The 21,231-nt window shown below is 39.9% G+C and overlaps 1 protein-coding gene across 4 annotated transcripts in view; it reads left to right on the top strand.

Annotated features, from left to right (window-relative positions):
* Nucleotides 1–12,706, top strand: part of LOC117382588 (inactive ubiquitin carboxyl-terminal hydrolase 54-like) — a 61,318-nt gene extending 48,612 nt beyond the window's left edge. For 2 of the 4 annotated variants that reach the window (XM_055227426.1, XM_055227425.1), the window contains exons 11-22: nt 35–208; nt 1,229–1,357; nt 1,754–2,387; nt 2,492–2,610; nt 2,679–2,843; nt 3,173–3,292; nt 3,809–3,971; nt 4,949–5,748; nt 5,828–5,925; nt 6,858–6,971; nt 9,313–9,574; nt 10,603–12,706. In XM_055227426.1, coding sequence (XP_055083401.1) covers nt 35–208; nt 1,229–1,357; nt 1,754–2,387; nt 2,492–2,610; nt 2,679–2,843; nt 3,173–3,292; nt 3,809–3,971; nt 4,949–5,748; nt 5,828–5,925; nt 6,858–6,971; nt 9,313–9,574; nt 10,603–11,171 — 3,347 coding nt within the window. In that variant the 3' untranslated portion in view covers nt 11,172–12,706. The remainder of the gene's footprint in view (nt 1–34; nt 209–1,228; nt 1,358–1,753; nt 2,388–2,491; nt 2,611–2,678; nt 2,844–3,172; nt 3,293–3,808; nt 3,972–4,948; nt 5,749–5,827; nt 5,926–6,857; nt 6,972–9,312; nt 9,575–10,602) is intronic. The other 2 variants (XM_055227427.1, XM_033979801.2) reach the window with 2 other exon arrangements.
* The last annotated feature ends 8,525 nt before the right edge of the window (nt 12,707–21,231 follow it).

The raw sequence follows: 21,231 nt of genomic DNA, 5'->3' as shown, positions 1-21,231 counted from the left end.
TGTGATTCAGTGACCTCTTTCCTCTTGTGACCAGGCCGAGAGCCTTCCATCTCCAGTGACACTCGCACAGACTCTTCCACTGAGAGCTACACGTACAGGCAACCCTCCCACTCGCACCATGAGTCCTTGGCCAGTCACTACTCCTCAGACTCCCAGGGAACCGTCATCTGCACTGAGCGCTCCTCCTTCGGCAGTCTGGACACCATAGGTATGACCTCAGCTCAGAGCTTAAAGTATGGAAGATCATTTGTTTCATCAGATTTTGGATTTGAAATGTTGATGAATTTCTAACTTTTAATTTTTGAAGTCTGAAAACAAAATTTGAATTGTTTTCATTCTGAATTTCAGTTGATGCAATTTGAAGTGTGTATTTTCAATGTGTTTAAAAGAAAAAAAGAAAAAAAGAAAATCACCTTTTAAATATTCTCTGCATATATTTTCAAGCCCTCAAATTCAACTGTCAAAATTCAGAGTGTAAAATTTGCAGTGTAAAATCTTGCAGCAAAGATCCAAGTTGCCAAGGCATTAGCAACTGATCCTAAGTTGCACCCAAACTAAGATGGGAAAGAGGGCTTTTAGCTTTTTTGCTTCACAAATATGGAACATACTCCAAGGAAAATCAAAACTGGATACTTTGGCGACACAAACACAATTTAATAATCTGGTAACAAACTTTTACACACACACCTCCACCTACTTTTAATGTTTTATATGGACGTATAGAGCCCAAGCGCTCTCATTGGGTTCCTCTGTATAAACAGAAAGAAAGAGAGAGAGAGAAAGAAAGAAAGTCTATTTAACTTAGTAACCAGGAAATGCTGTATGAAGCTAATGGGATTGGTCAGAAGTAACCATCTTGGATCTTTGCTGCAAAATGTTTCACTGTTAACTTTACACAACTTTACTGAATATGAGGGCATGAAAATATAAGAGCAGAATATTTAAAAGAGGATTTTTATTTATTTATTTATTTTGAAATTTAAACACATTGAAATTCAGAATACAAACAATTCAGTGTTTTTTCAGAATAAAAAAAATCCAAGTGAGAGATGCAACAGTGTTTAAAATTCAAAATCTAATAAAATGAATAATTTTCCATATGAAAGGCATTTAGAGGAGTGCTCCTAAGGTTAGATCAGGTCATAGTGTATCATCTCATGTCATTAGCTGTGTCTCATTGTGCTGCATGTTGGTGTAAACGTGTGTTCCATGACTTGTTGTTGCCAAGGCCACGTGACGGACGGGGAGCAGCAGCACTCTCTGAAGAAGGGAGACGGGGAAAAGAGGCGGAGCTCTAGCCGCCCGTGGCGATCTAAACCTGACCACGAATCGTCTCTGGCTGGTTACCACAGTGAGGGTAGGCAGCGCTGGGGTCCCTCGGGGAGATTTGGAGACAAAAATGTGCATATAGACAATTTAGTTTTAGTCAATGTTTGTGTCAAGTTGCCTAAACACCATGTGTGTCCATGTGGATGTGTGCCAGTTCATTTGTATGATGAGGCCAGCTGCACTCTGTACCATTGAAAGGCTGCTGGACAATGGGATTTTCCTGTTAAATAAAGGTCAAACACAATGAGTAAACATTGTGAAGCTCTCAATATTAAGTTATTGGTATAAAAAGGAACTTTGTCTGTATTTGTTCATTCATATCTGCCTTGTTTGTTCTTATACATCTCATACATCATTAGTTTAAATTGCTTTGGTGCCAGTTCCTGACCCTCATAATTGCTCTTGTGTTCCTCATGACCTCCAGGAGAGACTCTGAAGGAGCAGCAGGTGCCTCGCCCTCGGCACAAGCCCTCATCATCCTTCTCATACTCCAGCAGCCGCCTGAGAGACTTTAAAGAAACTATGAGTAACATCATCCACAGCCGCTCCCTCTCCTCCTCCTCTTCTTCCTCTCTTCCTGCTGCTGTCCCTTCATCTGAAACACACAACTCCTCCAACAACCACCTCCCCACAGTCAAATCTGCCCCCGTCCCCTCCTCCACGGCGCCGGACTGGGAGGCAGACAGCACTAGCAGCGAGTCCAAGTCCAGCTGCTCCGGGACAGGTAGGTACAGGCCGCCTTGGAAGCCTAAGAGAGAGGCCCTCAACATAGACAGCATCTTCACCCGACGCAGACAGGCCGGGTACAGTCCTCTGGGAGCTTCTGTGTCTGAGGACTCTGCAGCCACCGCCTCAGAGGAACAAGCACAAGAGCCAGGCAAGAGTAGGCCCGGCTCGTCCAGGACCCTACCAAACTACAGTAGCCACAGAGGAGGCAGCGCAGAGCTGCCCCCTCCTCCTCCACCCCCCAGACTCATCCAGCGCATGGAAAGTGGCTATGAGAGCAGCGAAAGGAACAGTAACAGCCCTGTGAGCCTGGACCTCAACCCAGGGGACAGGTAACTGAGCAGTCAAAGTCATCTGCAGACCAGCAGTTTTGTTTTGTGAAAATTATCTCAAGGGAATTGGAGAAAGTACAACTAAACTGTTTTGTCTGTTTCAGGGAAAGTAGCACAAAGAAGCCCCCCTCCTCCTCTTCTTCCTCTGGCCCCTCATGGAAGAACACTCGGTCAAAGAGCAGTGGGGCACTCCTGCAAGACGTCAACTCTTCTAACAGGACAGGTAGAATATTACAGTGTATGTATGTAATCGTATTAGAATTCATGTGTTCATATGTGTATCTGTTGTAGCTCCCTCCCCAGGCCGTAGTGAGCTGGACGAGCTGCAGGATGAGGTGTTGAGGAGAGCCAGAGAGGAGGAACAGCAGAGGCGTCAGGAGAAGGAGAAAGAGGCAGCTCTGGGCTTTAACCCCAGGCCCAGCAAGTACCTGGACCTGGACCAGCTGCAGATACAGGGTATGAGCCCACTCCACACAGAGCTGTGGAACAACAAGAATGTTCCTCATTCAAACAGCTGAAAGAGGCACACACAAAAGAGAGTCTGACCCTGCAGTAGTGCGGGTGCATACTCACAAACACTACAAACACGATTACACTGAGAGCTGTTTAGGAAAATAGTTTTAGAAATCTAGAAATGTACATTTTTATTTGTAGATACATTTTGTAGAACATTTCTAAGGCTTTTAAAAAGGTAAAAAGTAATATTGTGTGATGTTATATTTTATTTTATTTTTATTTATTATTATTTTTTTTACAGTTTTTAACCATATTTTCTTTGAAAATAGGTAAAGGTGACCGCTTTGAAAGGTGTGTCTCTGAAGCGGAGCTCCTGTTGGACCAGTCAGTGTGTCTGGAGCAGGCAGGAGAGGTTGCAGCTGCACTCACTGCAGTGAATGAAGCTGTGTGTAAGTATTATCCCATCAGCCCCCCAAAAAGAGAAAGTATACAATAAATGCACCACAGTAGGACTGTGGTGCATTTATTGACAGAAGGCCTCACTCCATCAGGCTGCTCTGCAACACAGAAATGAACCATTAACACATTTATTTTTCAATACAAATATTTTCTAAATCTAAATAATTATTGATTTCTAATTATTTATTTTCCCCCCATGTAATCAGATATATATATATTTTTTTTTTTTTATTTTTTTTTTTTTAAGTAAACTAATGTCAAATATCTCACTGTGGTTTTGTTCACTTTAAAATGCATTTGTTTAATTTAACCATTTCATGGCCAACCGTTTGACCTGAATCACTCCAGCCTCACATTGAGGATAGACACATGTTCATTTAATTTAACTTGTTTTGGCTTTTTTTTTTTTTTGCATGTCTTCATCCTGATTTCTTTTCCTCATATACTTTTCTTTTGTTTGGTTGTTTTGGACCTTTTCTTGGTGTGGATTTCTGGCTTGGCTGCAGCCAAACTGCACTCAGCAGAAGCTGAGTCTGGGGCCAGTAGTCACACGCGGCTCCAGCGCTGCATAAGGAGAGCCCGGGGCCTGCAGCAACGCATCACACTGCAACAGCGCCACTTAGAGGCAGGCAGTGCAGAGCAGCCCCAGCCTCAGCACCAGAAGCACAGGTACTGCTGTAGTCCCAGTAGAACATCCAGAGCTTTTCAGCAGTCTAGCAAGAATGATACTGTTTGATCTTTCAGAAAACTGCACTTCAACAATGAAATAAACAGAAATAATAAACCAAATATAAGAGTAACTGAAATGTAATTGAAGTTGAAATTGTAATATTTTATGGCAAAGTGAATATGAATTATATACAAAATCAAATAGAAAACATTTAAAAGTACAAAGTAATTATGTTCCACTTTAAACCTCTGAGCGTGTTCTGTTTGAGTCATGAGGCTCGGAGCACAGTCCCTGCAGGTCTGTGGTGTAAAGAGCTGTTGACTCATTGTAGGTGTGAAGCATGTGGACGAGCTGTCAGCACGCCCCAGGAAATGAACTCACAACACACATGTGATCTAACCATCTGCCTCTGACATAAGGCACTGCACACTGAGTATCCATATACTTGGTCCTTTGATTCAGCTCATTTCAGTACACACAAAAGTTTCAGTAAACACCCCTGTTAACTGGTGATGGTCTGTTCTGACAACCCTCATATCGCTAAGAAGATTCCAAAGCTGTGTTGCCACAATATTAAAATCTCAAACTTGATTTTGATGCTGAGGAATAGATTCAATACTTCATACCTATTCTGATACCACAGTGAGAATAAAAAACATTCTTTATTTAGACAATATAATGTCATTTTCCACATTAATTGGTAGTACCTACTATGTGGTCTTATATCTGTGTAATCTCTGAGTCATCCAGGTAGGTTCCACAGTGGTCCCATATTTGTTCTGATACAGCTCGATATCATTCTAAAGCTATTCAGGTTCATTTTTGTCCTGTGAATGTAACTTTTTTAGTATTGATACCTGCTCAAATGAGTATCTCATTTCCATACTAGTTTTAGTATCAGTTAGTATCTGATTTTCGATACATTTGACAAACCTAATCCAAAATCATCTTTCGTCTATCTCATCTTCTTTTGCAGTGAAAAGTCTGTCCCGTTCCAAGTACTTCTGACAGATGGACAGGGTGACGAGCCAATCATCAGTCAGGATAAGCTGGGCCCGCCTCCATCTCCACGTCTTGTCCAACCAGCTCTACCTGAAGATATGTCCACGACGAGGCCTTCACCAGACATACCGCAGGAGGAGGAGAAGCACGGCAGGTCCTATTCTCGCTTTGGAAAACCTCTCAGTAACTGCCGCTCGCTCCCTGCTCTGTGTGTGGACAACTATGAGTCAAAGGACCAGGAGGAAGAGGAGGAAAATGCGCCTCCCCTCTGGGCCAGGAACCCTCCCGCTCCTCTGCCCACTCCCAGCACTAGGATCCCCTCACCTGTCTATACTAACGGCATGCAGCAGCAGATGAATGAGCATTCACAACATACATATTCAGCTGTAACCCCGCCCTCCACCACTCCAACAAGAAACTGGTCCTGCCTCCAGCTCAACATGGCGGACGACTCGCATATAAATCCACATATGAACTCCTCTCTCCCCTCCCCCTCCGGTACCACACCCCCCTGTGCCCCCCGACCCACTCACACCTTCACACCGCCCTCCTCTCAGAACTACAGAGCAGCCACTTTGCCCGTAGAGCGTTGGGCTGAGAACGTCAACAGGTATTACGGCGCCATGAGTCCAGCACCAGGGAATGAGATCAGAGCGTCCGAGGCTACAGAGGAGCTGTCAGAGCTAGACTGTTTGTACCAGGCCAGTCTGCGGGCTCCGACTGTGGACAGGACCAGCTATGGGGCTAATCCTCAGCAGGCGAATAACAGAACAGGTACTGCAATATGGTTTTAGTCTGGCCTCCATCACCTACTTTGTGTAATAACCATGTAGCCAATGCAATCTCCCTGCAGGTGTTAGAAGGATACCATCAGGGTCTGGACGGTCCAAAACACCCACTGCCGAGATCGAAAAATATGCTTACAGAACTCCTGTGTCTCTGGTACAGAAGGTATGAAAATGTTTGGGAAACATCACATAGATAACAAGATGAATTGTTTATTTGTCCTAGTTAAACTGAACAAAATATCAAACCTATCCTACAGTAATTCTTGTGATAATGATAAGACATTATAATTATGCAGTGAATCATATTAACCTTCCTCAGTTAATTTCCCAAAGAATGATTACATTTCTTAGGGAGAAACAAAACTTGTAAGGTAGATATGGGACGATATTGAAATTTGTATCAGGTTTATCATGGCCAATAAAATTGCTATTAATGATTATATCACAATAATTTTTTAAAGTTGCTGACAGTTAAAAAAATGTGTCCTTAGGTAAGACACTTAACCCACCTTGCTCCCAGTGTCTGTGTACATTGGTGAATGGGTGGGTGGTTCCTTGATGTGAAGCACTTTCAAGGTGCAAAAGCACTATATAAAAATGTGACCATTTACCATTTAAATCCACCAATTTTTAATCTAATCATCTGTAACTAAATCTAATCATTAGTGATTAAAGCCACTCAATATATTTGAACAAACATGAGCTTTTAAAACATGTTAAAATTGAGTTGCCCCCCCCCCCCCCACCTGTATCATATATATTAGGCCGATAGAATGTGATGTCATCTGAAACTCAGCAATAAGTGAAAGCAACATTGATCTAGAAGAGATTATTATGGATAAATAGCTTTTTTCTGCACATTCTGGTGATGTAATGATAATTATTTTTGTTAGCAATTCTCACAATTATATAAAATGTCCCATGAACGATCAATGTCGATGATGACGATATTTTTGTTTATCGTGCCATCCCTATTCATAGACACAAAGACCATGGCAAAATGCCATCGTATTACTAGCAGTTGCACCCATAATATCAGCTGCCAGTGCTTACACTACCCACAACTATTGAAGATCATCTGTTTATTGTTTGCAGGTGCCAGGTGAGGATGAAAGCTACAGTGCCGACAACATGAGAAGGCTCGCTCGGAGTCTGAGTGGCTCGGTTGTAGGGTCACGCTCCCAAACTCTTGGCCCGTCTCGCGCCTCTGTAAGTTCCACACATGCTGTATACAGATACTCTATGGTCCTGTGTTTTTCCTTGGTTTTTCTTTCAGACGAGTATATAAGACTCTAGATTCTACTAAGAGTCAATGAGCTCTGAATCTCCCCTCATAAATATAACATTACACTGCCCCCTTGTGTTTTTGATCAAAACTGCAATGTACTTTATCTTTTACTTGACCTTGCCTCTTAGAAATGCAGATATATGTGATGTTACTATGAGTATGTGTCTTTGCAGTATATTCAATTAAAACATATAAACAAGGTAAAACAAACTATGGACCATATGCAGGTGTCAAAAGGGCCCATATTATGCTACTTTCTGATCTATGTTATAATGTTTCCTCATTACAAACAGACCTGGAGTTGTGTTTTGTTTCATTCACACATGTTTATCACACAAACCCTGCATATTTAGGCTGAGTTCTTCTCTCCAGCAGAAAAAAATAGCACTTTGTGATGTCACGTGGTAATACAGGAAGTGCTCCACTGTGTTTTTAAACTCCATACACCTTCACTAGAATCATTTGGATAATTTTAGCCCTGGAATTCCCCGTCTCTATGGAACAAAAGGTAAAAGGCTGTTATCTTGAAAACTACCACTACATGACATGACAAGGTGGAACAGAGTATTTTGATCTTTGGTGATGCAAACAGTCTAGTAATCCAGGATTATTCAAACGTGTGAATGAAACAAAACACAACTCCAGGTATGTTTTGAAGAGGTAACAGCACTATAACATGGCTAAAAGCTTCCATGAATCCATTTTGTGTAATATAGGAATATAAGAGAGGATTAATGTTGAGCAAAAACACCCAAGCAATTACAGCGCTGTTATATCAGTTATAACAGTATCCAATAGCATGCTCCCTACTAATTTGCAAATGTGTACATATGTAGAAATGAAATAGTACATGTCTGTCTAGTGTAGCTTGATCTGGTGAGTTCAGTTTGTCACCCCTCAGATCTACAGCAGCTTTAGAACAGCGTGAGCTCTGTGCAGAGCAGACATCTCCTCTGTGGAGCTGCTGAGCTCAGCCATCACGTATTCAGCCCTCAGGAGTCGCCCCAGGCCAGCACATTAAACATTGATACATGATTTAGTTCCTCCATTAGGCTTTTAACCCTGGCGCCGGCCGCCTGATCACTACTGACAGAAACTGAGCCTGATATTGGCGTTGTAAGCGATGGGAAGAATTCAGCCTGTAGATTCACCGTAGGCTGCACTAGATATTTTTCTGCTGCTCAAACGCTAGAAGTAATAAATGTTTGACAAAAACTGGGCTGACTGTAACCAGCTTACAGAGATCCTTATGGAATTTGTCAAAGAATCTAACTTCTATATTAAGACATTCATCAAAATCAAACTGAAATCATAATTTGAATGGACACAATTAGCAAACCGCAAAGGCTGCAGTTTTTGAAGTACTATAATTTCCTCCACAAACAACAAAATCTCCAGTCTTATTCTGCATAAAAACTGCCAACCCTGTAGTTTAGATCCGTACAAACAAGTTCTGAAATACATTTGATTCTTATATTAGTTTTAGTTTTTTGGCAGTTCTCCTGGATGTGATTTTAAAATGTGAACTTTAAACAGAATCCTAATATTAAAACATAAATTGCAAATTTAATAGCACTCGCTTGTCAGAAATATCACAATTAGATCTTCTCAAATTACTCAGCCTTAATCTATATTTCTTTAGCTATATTAAAATTTCAAACTTGATTTTGATACTAAGGAATAGACTGGATTCTCAATACTGATTCCAATACCACGATGATAGTTAAAAAACTTTATTTAGACAATAAAATGTCATTTTCAACATTAAACCATAGTATTTTCTTGTATATTCCCATGTGTCTCATATGTGTGTAATCCCTCAGTTGCCCAGGTAGGTTCCATAGTGGTCCATGGGTGTGTACTAATCTATGCGTCTTATAATTGTTCTGTTACAGCTCAAAATCATCCTAAACATATTCAGGAAAGGTTCATTTCTGTCTTGTAAATGTGACTTTTTTTTAGTATTGATACCTGCTCAAATGAGTATCTAATTTCGATACTAGTTTTTGTATTGCTTAATATCTGATCTTCGACACTTTTGACAACCCTATCAGCATTATCAATTATAGTGGAAATCTGCCATAATATATTCATAGACCAGATATTTAGGTTATGTATTCATACATAACCTAAATATCTGCATTCATACAAATCTGTAATCATTTTTGATTTTTTTTTCATTTCTATATATTTCATTCATCACTCTTTCTGTTTCTGTATCTCATTTTTTTGTTATTGATTTTCTCCCCCGTCACACCAAAGGAACCCCAAGTGTCCAGACCCCCCCTCAGGCAGGTCCTGTCCTCCTCCACCCTGCCCCGTCGGCCCAGCGCCTCCTCTGCCCATCACGCCCCTCCTCCCTCCACCCCCTTCACCACAGACCACTCCCTCCACCTGCCCCCACATCACCACCTCCATCACCTCCATCACCAGCCCAGACAGCAGCACCAGTACGGCCCCTCCAACCCTGCACCTCCTCCTCCACTGCACCCCCACACGCAGCCATCACGGACCCCCGCCTCAGGTAACCCACCCTCCATCTTCACCTCCAAAATCAACTCTGCCAGAGATTATGGAGATAGCCATGCTCGATTTTTATTTAATTCATGGTGTTGTGTGGTTATGCCATAAATTTTACACAAACTCATTCCATTGCTCAAGATATAATCACGCTTTTGCAGCCAATTTTTAATAATGTGGTTTATTGCAGTGGATGGTAATGGCTTCAGTAGTCCTGCATTTCATTTATTGAGCCTGTAACTAAACAAATGAGTCAGCAATGTGGGGTTAAATCCAAAAATATATAGTATGAAATAAGACCTTGGACTGGGAAATAATATTTACACTACCAAATAACATTTTGTAATTTTTTCCTAGAATGTCCAGTAATCTCTTTAAAATTGCACTATGTAACTTCTAGTGGTCCCCACCTGCTTATCTCTGTGGACATGTTATTTCATAGCCTGGAAAATTCCACAGATTGGTGTTTAATTTATTCAATTAATGGTAACAAAATATCCTGAATACCACTCATTATTTTATACTAACGGAGCAGGGTCTCCACAGCTCTGACCTGTAGCTTAGCCAGGTGGAATCATAAGTAAAATGTCATAGTGTGGAACATTCCAGGAAAAGCAATAATCTCCAAGGAGACAATCAGATGAATCATCCTCCACCAGGAAAATTGCATTGTGTGTCTTTAAGTTCTGGTTAGTTGTATCAGTGCCTTGATTTATTTTTATTTTTTTACATAATTATACTATGCAGACAAGAGTGTCTTGCAGAAAATAAAACAACCAAAAAGGTTCTAACAACCAGCTCCGCTGTTACCTGTAAGTAACAGTAACAGAGTTCTTGTGGTTTCAAGTGCCAGAAACCATTTCAACATGTACAGTGGAGGTACCCTCTGGCACTTTCTAATAATGCCTTATATTTCAGACATATGTAGTTTGTAGAGACAAGAGAATGAAGGCATCTGTATTTACACATATTACTTATGTGCCATCTGCTCTTGTCCAGGTTGTGTTGAACACATATTTTGTCTTTGTTCAGGGGCTGGAGCGTCTTTGCAGCAGAGATCGTTTTTGGCTGTGTCTGATCGGTACCAGACGGTCCCGGGTGAAGGCCTTCACAGTGTCGCATTAAATTATGGCACACTCCCCCGAGCCCCGCGGAGACCTCCTCCCTCCCCTACTCTGTCCTTGTGCAGGCCCAGGACTGGCTCCAGCTCTGGCCCCAGCCCTGGGCCTTCGTCTATGGGTCCACAGGGACTGTATGCCACCTTAACCCATTCTCAGCGCTCACACTACAGACAAGCCTCGTTTAATGGTGCAGTGAATGGAACTGCTCACCTCCAACAGCCCCACTATGCCCAAAGAGAGGGCCCACCCCAGCCCCGGCGCCTGGACGTGCCACCTGACAACGACTGGCGCCGTGATGTCCGTCATGATGCCCGCCAAACCCCGCCCCCTCGTCTTCACCAGCCTCTCCGCAGGACTGAGCTCCCCGTCCACAGGAGCTCTCAGCTGTGCTCTCTGTGCCGCAACATGTGTGCAGAGCCCATGAGGCCATACTGCGCCTCCTGTGGGGCGTATATGAGGAGATTTGGCCCCAACAGCTGATCACACACCCCCTCCCCTCACACACACCTGCTGCACTGCAGCGCTCACTATGGTTTATTTTGTACAGTGTGCCAACATGCAGAGCTTCAGCATACACAGAACATGAAGGAACTGCCTTTATTTGTGAAACCTACCTGAGACTGAACTCACCTGATAAAAGCACACACAGTATATTTCTACACTCTAAAACTCTTTGGTGGATGTATTTATTGCTTTGGGTTGGGCTAATGTAAAAGTCACAATGTTGAGTTGCAAAACAGAAATTGTATTTTTAAAGAAAATATCTTTGAATGTCTTTCAGCAGCCACCATACGCCACTAAGAACCGAGTAATGATACTTACAATGAAGGGGATTGTTCATTGTACTATATGATTTGGTCTTCAATGAGTCTGAATGTAATGCAATAGTGTGCCTTAAATCTGCTTTAGTCCCACGTATAGAGCTACATTGGCCTTATTCTAAGTCATACTACACATGGTCTAACCTTTATACGAGGGACATGGTGGGTGAAGACTGCACATGGTGCAGTATCTGTTGATATTTACTCTGTTAAAGCATTTGGAAGACCAATAATAATCTACTAGTTTATTTTTGTAGCTTTGTCAGATTGGACTGTGCATATGTTAAGCATCTAACCTGAGTGTAACTCTATATGATCTACCTATTTTACTCTTCTGTACATAGCGTGTGGCCACTTTCTTTTTCAAGATAATAACTAAAGTTGAAGAGCTAATATTTAGCATGTTATTTAGCCTTGTAAATGTGCTGTAAGAAGTATATTTCTATATGCAGACCCTTTAGAGCAGCCACACAACTGCAGTTCCAGTGTATTTTGTTCTAGTGCACTTTAGAAGTGTTGCAGATAGACTTTCTTTTGGCTTGTTACTAGTTACTAAACTTAGCGTCTCCCCTTGTTGAGGGAGAGTTTTCTGTTGACTATTAGACTTGAGTCTGCAGGATAGACCCGATGCTCTGCACAACATGAAACAAAGTACTTTTGTCAGAACAGTGTTTACCTGTCACCAACAGAGCATCACGACAATCTGGGCTCAGTTTGGTTTAATCACAGATTTGAGTTTATATTGTTAAAATGTCAATGATTCAAATGTGGAGCAGTTATTTTTTCACTTGATCATGTCAAACTCATTTCGCTTTATTAGAGTTTCTTATTTTTATTTTTGTGACATTTTGATGCTATTTTTATATTAGACCTAACAGAGTTTGGTTAGATTATTTTAGTAGAAAGTACTCACACTAGCAGCTACAACTGCTCTTCTGTCATAGATACATGTTACTTCGGGGGTTTATTGTATGGATATGAGCCTATTTTCTGATAGCCTATGTTAAAGTTAAACCAAAGAGTAAAGATTGACACAAAAGTTTCTGTTTCAGTTTCCATAGGCTGTTTGAGGAGTGGTGCTTCGTTTTTGTTTCCTGCTGAATTATTGGCCTGATTTGATCTTGTGTAAACAGTGTTTCCATGCTGTGCAGACCACCTCGAAGGAAGAGTATTTTTTCAATAAAGTTGTAGCAATGACACAATAAACAAAATGTGTTTTGTAGTGATCATCATGTGACCTACTCTTTTCTCATATTTTATGAAAACAAAGATATTGGCTAAAATTAAAGGTAAAAGGGTTACTTTTTCTTCTACGTTTGACCCATCCTCCAGACCTGCTGGGACATCCTGTCAGAAGCAGTGCAATGCTAATGGCCCATCTACACATCAGGAGCCAGGCTTTGGACACTAAACTAAATTTACCATTCAGTTTTCTCATAGACTTTCTGAAAAAATGAATATTAACTCGAAAGCTTGCTCGGGGATGGTAACAAATGACCATAAGATCTATAATTTCAAATCTGTTTCTGAAACTATAAACTGCAAAGTTTATATCTTTTTAAACACATTTTTTGGACTTATGCGTTATGAATTAATGAATTAGTCAGCAGGCAGCTGGTTAGCCTCAGTAATGTATTTGGACTCTTTTGAACTTTTGAAGTCTATGGGAAAATTTACTTGAGAAAAATAACCTGAGCAGGCTGTCACTGTTCAACTCCATAAAAAATACAAATCTGCTGTCTGACAGTTAATTTGAACTGCAAATTTCACCACAGAAATGATAACTTTTCACCATCTTAATTTTAGTTTTCAGTTTGTGGAACACACATTTCTTTGCAAGAAAGAGTAATATTGCCATGTGTGTAAATCTCATTTGAAACAGAAGTCATCAATGAATAACTATAGTCTATAAATGAAGGCCCGGGACAGGGGGATAAAGGGCTGTGTGGGTCCCCGTAGAGCGACGTGACGTCACGTGATCACAGTCACGCTCTCTTCCGCTCGCGCGCCACAGTGCCGCTGGAGGTGTGCTTCACCTGCACTCTGCCCTGTGTCCACTCCTGATCACTTTATTACACGTTTATTAGGCTTTTAGGAGACGATGTTTGTTAGACTAAATACCCTTCTTCTTAACATACTTAGAAAGCACCACGTGGCTAAAGACCAGTGGCCACACACCAACAATGTGTCCGCAGCCCCTGATGGAGCTCATGGAACAATGGACCAGTTTGACTCAAGTCAAGAGTAAGACTTTCATTCAGGCTAATTTGTAACATTCAAGTGGTTGTAACAGACTATGTGTAGGCTGTAGGCTAGCTAGGGCTGTCCTTTAATCCCATTAACCCATTGTAGTGTAGTTAATTATAAGATGTAAAAAAAAAAAAAAATCACATTTTGACGTAAGAGCTGTGATACACTGTACCAGCCTAACTTAGCTACTATACCAGTTTATCTTCGCTATTGCCCGTATAGTTTTGTTCGTATTTCGCTCTGTTTTAAATATTAGGCCTATTTCCACTGGAGAGGCTTTTTACCACTATCAACGCACACGAGAGACACAAGGGGGCGCTGTAAACCTCCATCTCACAGAGCACGGGTGAGTGCATGAGAGGCAGGTCCCCCTGTAGGACAAGGCCACCTGCACTGAGGCTCTCACCACAGGTAAAGAACACTTTATACAGGTCTGTGTTCATTTACAGCGCTGTAGGAGACGTCAGTCATCCTGTAGCACCTGTGATATTTATACAAACTATGAATTATCACCAACAGGAGGAGACAAAATAAAGAACTTTCGGATCATTCACAGCGTATCAATTCCCAGCTAAAGTGTTTCTAATGGCTCCTGTGTGGTGAGATTTGGCCTGCAGCTTTAGCTTAATACTCGCTAGCTTCTTCTGGGCGCTAAAGAGTTATGGGCCCCATAAAAGTGTGTGTGAGTGTGTCTGTTTCCCCCTCTCACTCACACAGTTAAGTTAATGTACGATATATTAAATGTGATGACCACTCCTGATGCTGATGTTATTTCCGTTTCATTAACCCGCCATAAATTCAACAGTGAATAAAGTGAACAGTGGGGACTTTTCCTCCTCCTGGCTATTTACAGCCCGCTTCCTTGTCCATGTCTTCAGATTTGTGCTTTCAATAAAAGACATCTCCTCAAATGTAGTAACCCGATAGGCTGAAATGATTTTGTTTCCAGGTGGAGTGTCTGCAGGGTCTGCTGGGATGCCACCCACTGGGAGAGGTGTCGGCCATCTGTCTTCCTGCCGCATACTTGAAGGACACTTGAGGAGAGGCTGAGATTACTGTACTTGGCAGTGAAGGAAAAAAACACCTGCTGCAGCGCGTAAGTCTCAGCTATGTGTGCATGGAGCTGATTTCTATCTGCAATATACAGGGCTGAGTAGTGTTTTACTGTAAGAGAACAACAATTTCACTCAAAACTCATTTATTTATTATCTACAGTCATTTATTTATACAAACCTGCAGTTATTTGGCAGATTGCAATTGTTTGATATTAGGTACTATATTGTTTGGCTTAAATATCAGGCCGATATTTACACTTTTTAATGTATCTGCTGTGGCCTTAAAACTCCAACAGAGGCCGATGTTTTGTTTTGGCCGACCTGCCGCCTGTAGAGTAGCCGTGGTGGAACGTGACGAAGTAAATGTAGTAAAGTACTTACATATAAAATTTAGGTATCTGTACATTATGTAAATAGATTTTACAGTGGATACTTTTTACTTTTACTTCACTACATTTGAGAGTGAAAAGTGAAAGTATTTTTTATTATTGTCTGAGACCTGCAGAAAGGATGAGGTGCTGAGGGTTTATTTTTAACATGTTCATAATTTGAGCAAACTAAAATATACAAATAAAAACAGCTAGAGGAAAACTGTTAATTCATTTGTCATACTATCATTTCTGTTGAACAAAATTCAGTTCAAATCTTTATCAAACTCTCTACATTTAAAGATTTATTAGATCTGAAAATCTGCGCAAAATACTTTTACTTTTTACTTTTTAAATACATTTTTTATATTTTTACCTAAGTACATTTTTTCATGCATTACTTTTACGTAAGTAACAAAACTGAGTGCTTCTTCCACCACAGAACACACATAAAGGTTTATTTGAACACTTTAGTGTGAAAGATGACAGCACAAAACATGACTACATAGCTCTCTTAAAGATTTGTGGTAAAAAAAAAAAAAAACACTGTGGGTAAGTTTGTAGTAAATTCAAATGATGTAATTTGAGGAAAATAATCCAAATTGGCCTCACATATTGGCCCAAAAAAAATTTTCCACACATCTTATCGCCTGTCGGTTTCTATGAAGTCTAAACAATCGTATCAGCATGAAAAACCCATATCGGCTCATCTCTATAGTTGACAATGAGTTTCTTTATTTGATCTAATCCTACAGCTGACACCACACACACACACACACCAACACCCCCCCCCCCACACACACACACACACATACGCACACACACACACTACCACTCAAATGTTTAGACACACCTCTCATTCATTTTTTTTTCTTTCTGTTTACTATAACTATACATATAGAAGACATCAAATATATGAAGCAAGATATATGAAATTATATAATAAAGAAAATAAATTAAATAAATGGATACTTTGAGGATTTTTTTTTCTTCACTACATAATTCCATGTGTCTTACTTCATATCTGATGTCTTATGTCCTATATATCTAAAATGTAGAAAGTAGTAAAAAAATAAATAAATAAACAAAAAACACTGAATGAGAGTGTGTGTCCAAACTTTTGACTGGTAGTTTGTAAATTCACATAATAATAATAATAATAATAATAATAATAATAATAATAATAATAATAATAATAATAATAATAATAATAATAATAATAATACATGGGTTTTATACAGTGCCTTTCACGCTAAGTCAAAGATGCGTCACAATAGTTACACATAAAACAAGGACAGTCATTTACATTTTTATATTGAGGGTTGTTTTAACTTTAAATGAACTGATCTATAACTACATGCAGGGCTTTGCAATTAATCATATAAATTTGATTAATTCTGGTTTTAATAATCAAGATTTTGAAAAATTGCAAAATGGTGAAATCGAGGATTATTACGTTATATAGTTTAATCCTGACTTTCTTACTTAAACAGGATTATTTTGCAGTTACAATTCAAGCTCTATACAAATGTAATTTAAGATAATTTCTTTAAAAAACAGGATATGATAAGAATGAAAACGAGTGTCCACCGTTTGAAAGACATGCTGTCCCTGCTCTGATTTTTATTAAACGCAATTCAAATTGTAATTGTCCAGTGTGAAAAAAGGTGTGTTGTATAGTGAGTGTGTTGTATATATAGTAAGTGTGTTGTGTGTATAGTGAGTGTGTTGTGTGTTTTATTTGCTTTTATGTGACTGTTGATGTTCCTGTGTCCTGTTCACTGTTTGACATCAACCTGCTGAGGGACTGAAGATGGAGATTGGTCATGTTGGCTGTAATCTTTACATATTTACTGCTGTCCCTTTACAAATAAATAAAATAAGAAATTTCTGGGAGTTATAGGCTATGAGGAAAAGATGATTTTTTAGATGTTTTTGAAGGTGTTTAGTGAGTCCGAGTTTCTGATGTGGTGGGGGAGGGAGTTCCAGAGAGCTGATGAAGAGAGCTGATGAAGAGAGGTGATGAAGACTTTGTCAAGGTCTGGTGCTTTGGTGTGACTGTGGACCTGTCACGAGAACACATTTTGAAGCACGATGTATCGCTACAGAGAAATATTGCGATAAACTGTAATATTAAAACTACTTTATGCCATTAATTAACATTTAAATAATGCAAGATAATCTCAGAAAACCATTTTTAAATAGAGCGTTTCATTAAAGACATGAGCTGCAATGAAGTATGTACCAATTATTAGCCACAGAAGAGACTTATTCACCCTCCACAGCTCAAAACTTATCTTATTACAAGAAAAATACCCAAATCTTCAGACTTTGGCAACGAAAAAGTACTCACCAAATATATTGTCCTAGCCTTCATATGTTGAATGATGGATTGAAATAATAATTATCATGACAGGCCGAACTGTGGGAGTGAGGAGGCGGGAGTCAGGGCTTTGGTTCAACTGTGGGAGTGAGGAGGCTGGAGGCGGCTAGGCGGAGGCGGCAGGAGGGACGGTGGGGCTGGAGGAGGTCAGGGTGGTATGAAGGGGCCTGGTTATGGAGGGCTTTGTAGGTGATCAGGAGGGTCTTGAATCATACAGATACTACAGATAGACACATACAAACCAACACTATACCCACCCCAAATCAGCTATTCTGTGTAATAATTGTGTAATGCATAAAAAAACTCATTGTTCAGACTTTTGGTCACTGGGTGTTATTTATCCTGTTCCAAATGAACCATAACGTGTCCAGTTACAGTGTTGGAAAACATGCTGAGGTACTATTCATACAGAACAAAGATACTTACTGAAAACGGGGAGGCCTGTCACTTATCGTTCAGTAAATGAAACCTGGAACAATATGTTTTGGGGCTCAGTATTTAGCGTGAGTACAATTTCTTTGCAATAATGGGGAGTTTTTTTGTTTTATTTTAGCTATAATATTTTAAGATTTTATCTGTATAAGGTTGAATAAGCAACTTTTACAGCTCCATTCTGCTATTTTCTTGTTGCAGCTCAGGCCTTTAAACAACACTGTCTATTTAAAAAGTGTTTAGTGATTCTTCTGCTTTGTTGTTATGGTGTCAGTGAGGTAAAGTTTATCGTGATATTTCTCTTTAGTGATATATCTCGTGCTTATCAGGCCTAAAAACAGGTACCCAGTAATCTCTTTTTTTAACAACTTTTTATGTGGAGAATGCAGTATACTGTTTCAGTGTTATGTTTCTGCTTTGTCACTTTGTTTAATCAGTGGTGGAAGAATTGTTCAATTTTGTTCCTTAAGTAAACGTACAGAAAAAAATACTTAAGTAGAAGTAAAAGTATCACAAGAAAAAAATCTACTTGAGAAAAACTATTAAAGTACCTGTTAAAAAATGAACTGAAAGACTAAAAAGTAAAAGTATTTCACGCATATTTTGGCTTCAGTTGTTGTGATTTTGATACAAATTTGTGTTGAAGTTTGTTAAGTAAAATCAACTGAATCATTTTTTATTTTTTTTGCTGTTTTTCTTCTTATATTTTTGTTGCCCAAGCTAGGAACGTGTTAAAATTAAACCCCTCGGCCTTTTCAGCAGGTCTCAGACAATAATGAAAAATACTTTTACGCTTCAGTCCAGTTGAAGAATGTAGTGGAGTAGAAAGTACAGATACTGCTCTCAAATGTAGTGAAGTAAAACTAAAAAGTATCCACTGTAAAATGTACTTAAGTAATGTACGGATACTTAAAATTTGTACTTTACTACTTGTACTTGTATATAATATAATAAAATACTGAATAAAGTACCATTTGAACGCTGGTACGGAATATGAGGGATTGTTCAGGCACTCATGCATAAAAAATATTGAAGGCACCCAGCCCAGACTTTAAAGAAAAACATGTAAAAATGATTAGAGATACTCTGCAAACAACAAAATAGTGTTCCTCCAGGTCTGATTGGTAGAAACACGCTTGTACATGTGGGGGATGTTCACACTGCTCTGGCTCTGGTTACATACATGAAGCTCTAAAACGAAACTGCAAAATCATCTAATTTCTTTGTGATCATGGCCCAAACACTTACTGACATCGGAGTGTAATAAATGTCTATACAACAAACAAGAAAATACCTTTGTAAATGAGTATAAACTTCACATTTTTACCTCCTCAGGTTTCCCATGCACGCTCTTTTGTGTGAGTCTGAGCCCTGCCCCCTGATGCTCTCTGCTCAGCCCTGTCCCTGTGCACGTAAACAAAGCCACTGTCAACTGCATCTGGACTTTTTTCTTCAAACTCAAATTGCAAACCTCACAACAACGCTGTTTTATAATGCGTTTGGCAAATACAAAATCAGAACTTTGTCACTGGAGTTACCTCTTATCAGTATTATGTCTGAAACTGTAAAAAATAATCTTAGTCGTGTTTTGAAAGAGACTCTAAAACATAAACTAAAAGACAAGCGGCGTTATTAAAACAAAATGAATTAACAATTTATCTTTTTACCTCAGTAATACACTTAAATAAATGATTTTTATCTAGAACCCTTCAGTCACATGTTTAAATCTTTATTTGGTTGATAATGTAAAAAAAAACAACAACACAAAAATAAAGAACACACTATCTCCAATATGAATAAGAAAACTGAACGTATGATAAAAAATAAAACATAAAATATAAACTTGGAAACACTTTTATTTGAGGCGAAATGCAGACTGAGCAGAGACTGGACTGGAAGAGGCAGAATGAGACGTCACAGTGATGCAGTATAAAATGGTTCCCTTATTGTTCATAAATCGAAAGCAGACCTTTGGAAAGCAAAAGAAATATACACAACTTTGAGATGAATAACAGGTTCAGGCTGGAGAAAGAGACTATAAGACCAGGGTGTGTTTATGTAGGCCTTCATGTAGGCCTTCTGTTCATGGCATTATTTGGGCTGGACTGAGGCGGCCCTAAATATGACACATATTGCACAGCTCACACAATGTGGGGAAAGCTCGTTGTCCTACACTACAGCACCATTTTAAAATAAACTATGTCATTTCAAAGCAGTGAAAAAATACTACCAATATTTTATGAAACAGTTATTATTAAAAACACACATTAAATGAGGCCAATTCAACTGAAAAAGAAAAAAAAAAAGTTCTTCCAAAACGCATCTACTAAAATGTGTGGTTGATAAATAAGGGTCATGTGTTTATTGAGCGGCTGGATTCTGACTGTATTATTAAATAAAATGAGGTGAATGTGTGTGTTTTGTCAGATCTGTATCACATTGTTCCAGTGCAGTTTTCAGAGGAGCTGCGCCGCGGGAGCAGCAGAGTCTCTAAAGGAGCTCTGGACGAAATGGGGAGAGTTTTTAGAAGGCTGTAAACAATAGACCTGAACTTTTTTAATCATGGTCTGCTTTGGCTTTACTTGTTAGACAATAATATTGTGTTGCGCCAGCGCTACACCAATGAGAGAAAAATGACCCATTTTAATGAGAAAAATAACACACAACAGTAAAGTGCTCCATACATCCAGAGACCTGTGAGGAGACGCACTTAGGCCAACAAATAAAGCTGTTGGATAGTTTATTTCTCTCGTGTTTTATTCGTCCGTCCTCCGTGATAGGCCTACAGGCTATAGGACGTGATCCTCTGTGAGTAGGCCTAACACGAGCGCGTGAGTCAAAGCCATGGGATGTGTTTTTGTAAAAGCTCGACTGCTTTTAGTGCTGCAGATATGTGACCGAGCAGCTGGGGCCATGGCCAATTACGGTCTGTTTGCCATGTCCAGACTGGATCATTAGGACTGAGGCTCTGTGGCCCTAATGCACAGCACATGCGCCACACACGGCACCTGCGCACACACTGCAGCCAAATGGAGAGCTGCTCACCATCCAGGACCATACAGGACCATACAGGACCAGGACAGGACCATACAGGACTATACAGGACCATACAGGACCATACAGGACCATACAGGACCATACAGGACCATACAGGACCAGGACAGAACCATACAGGACCATACAGGACCATACAGGACAGGACCATACAGGACCATACAGGACCATACAGGA

Source organism: Periophthalmus magnuspinnatus, chromosome 15 (assembly GCF_009829125.3).
Source record: "Periophthalmus magnuspinnatus isolate fPerMag1 chromosome 15, fPerMag1.2.pri, whole genome shotgun sequence".
In the NCBI taxonomy this organism is placed as follows: Eukaryota; Metazoa; Chordata; class Actinopteri; order Gobiiformes; family Gobiidae; genus Periophthalmus; species Periophthalmus magnuspinnatus.
The sequence above is the reverse complement of the archived record's forward strand: the minus strand, read 5'-3'. Positions and strand labels throughout refer to the sequence as shown.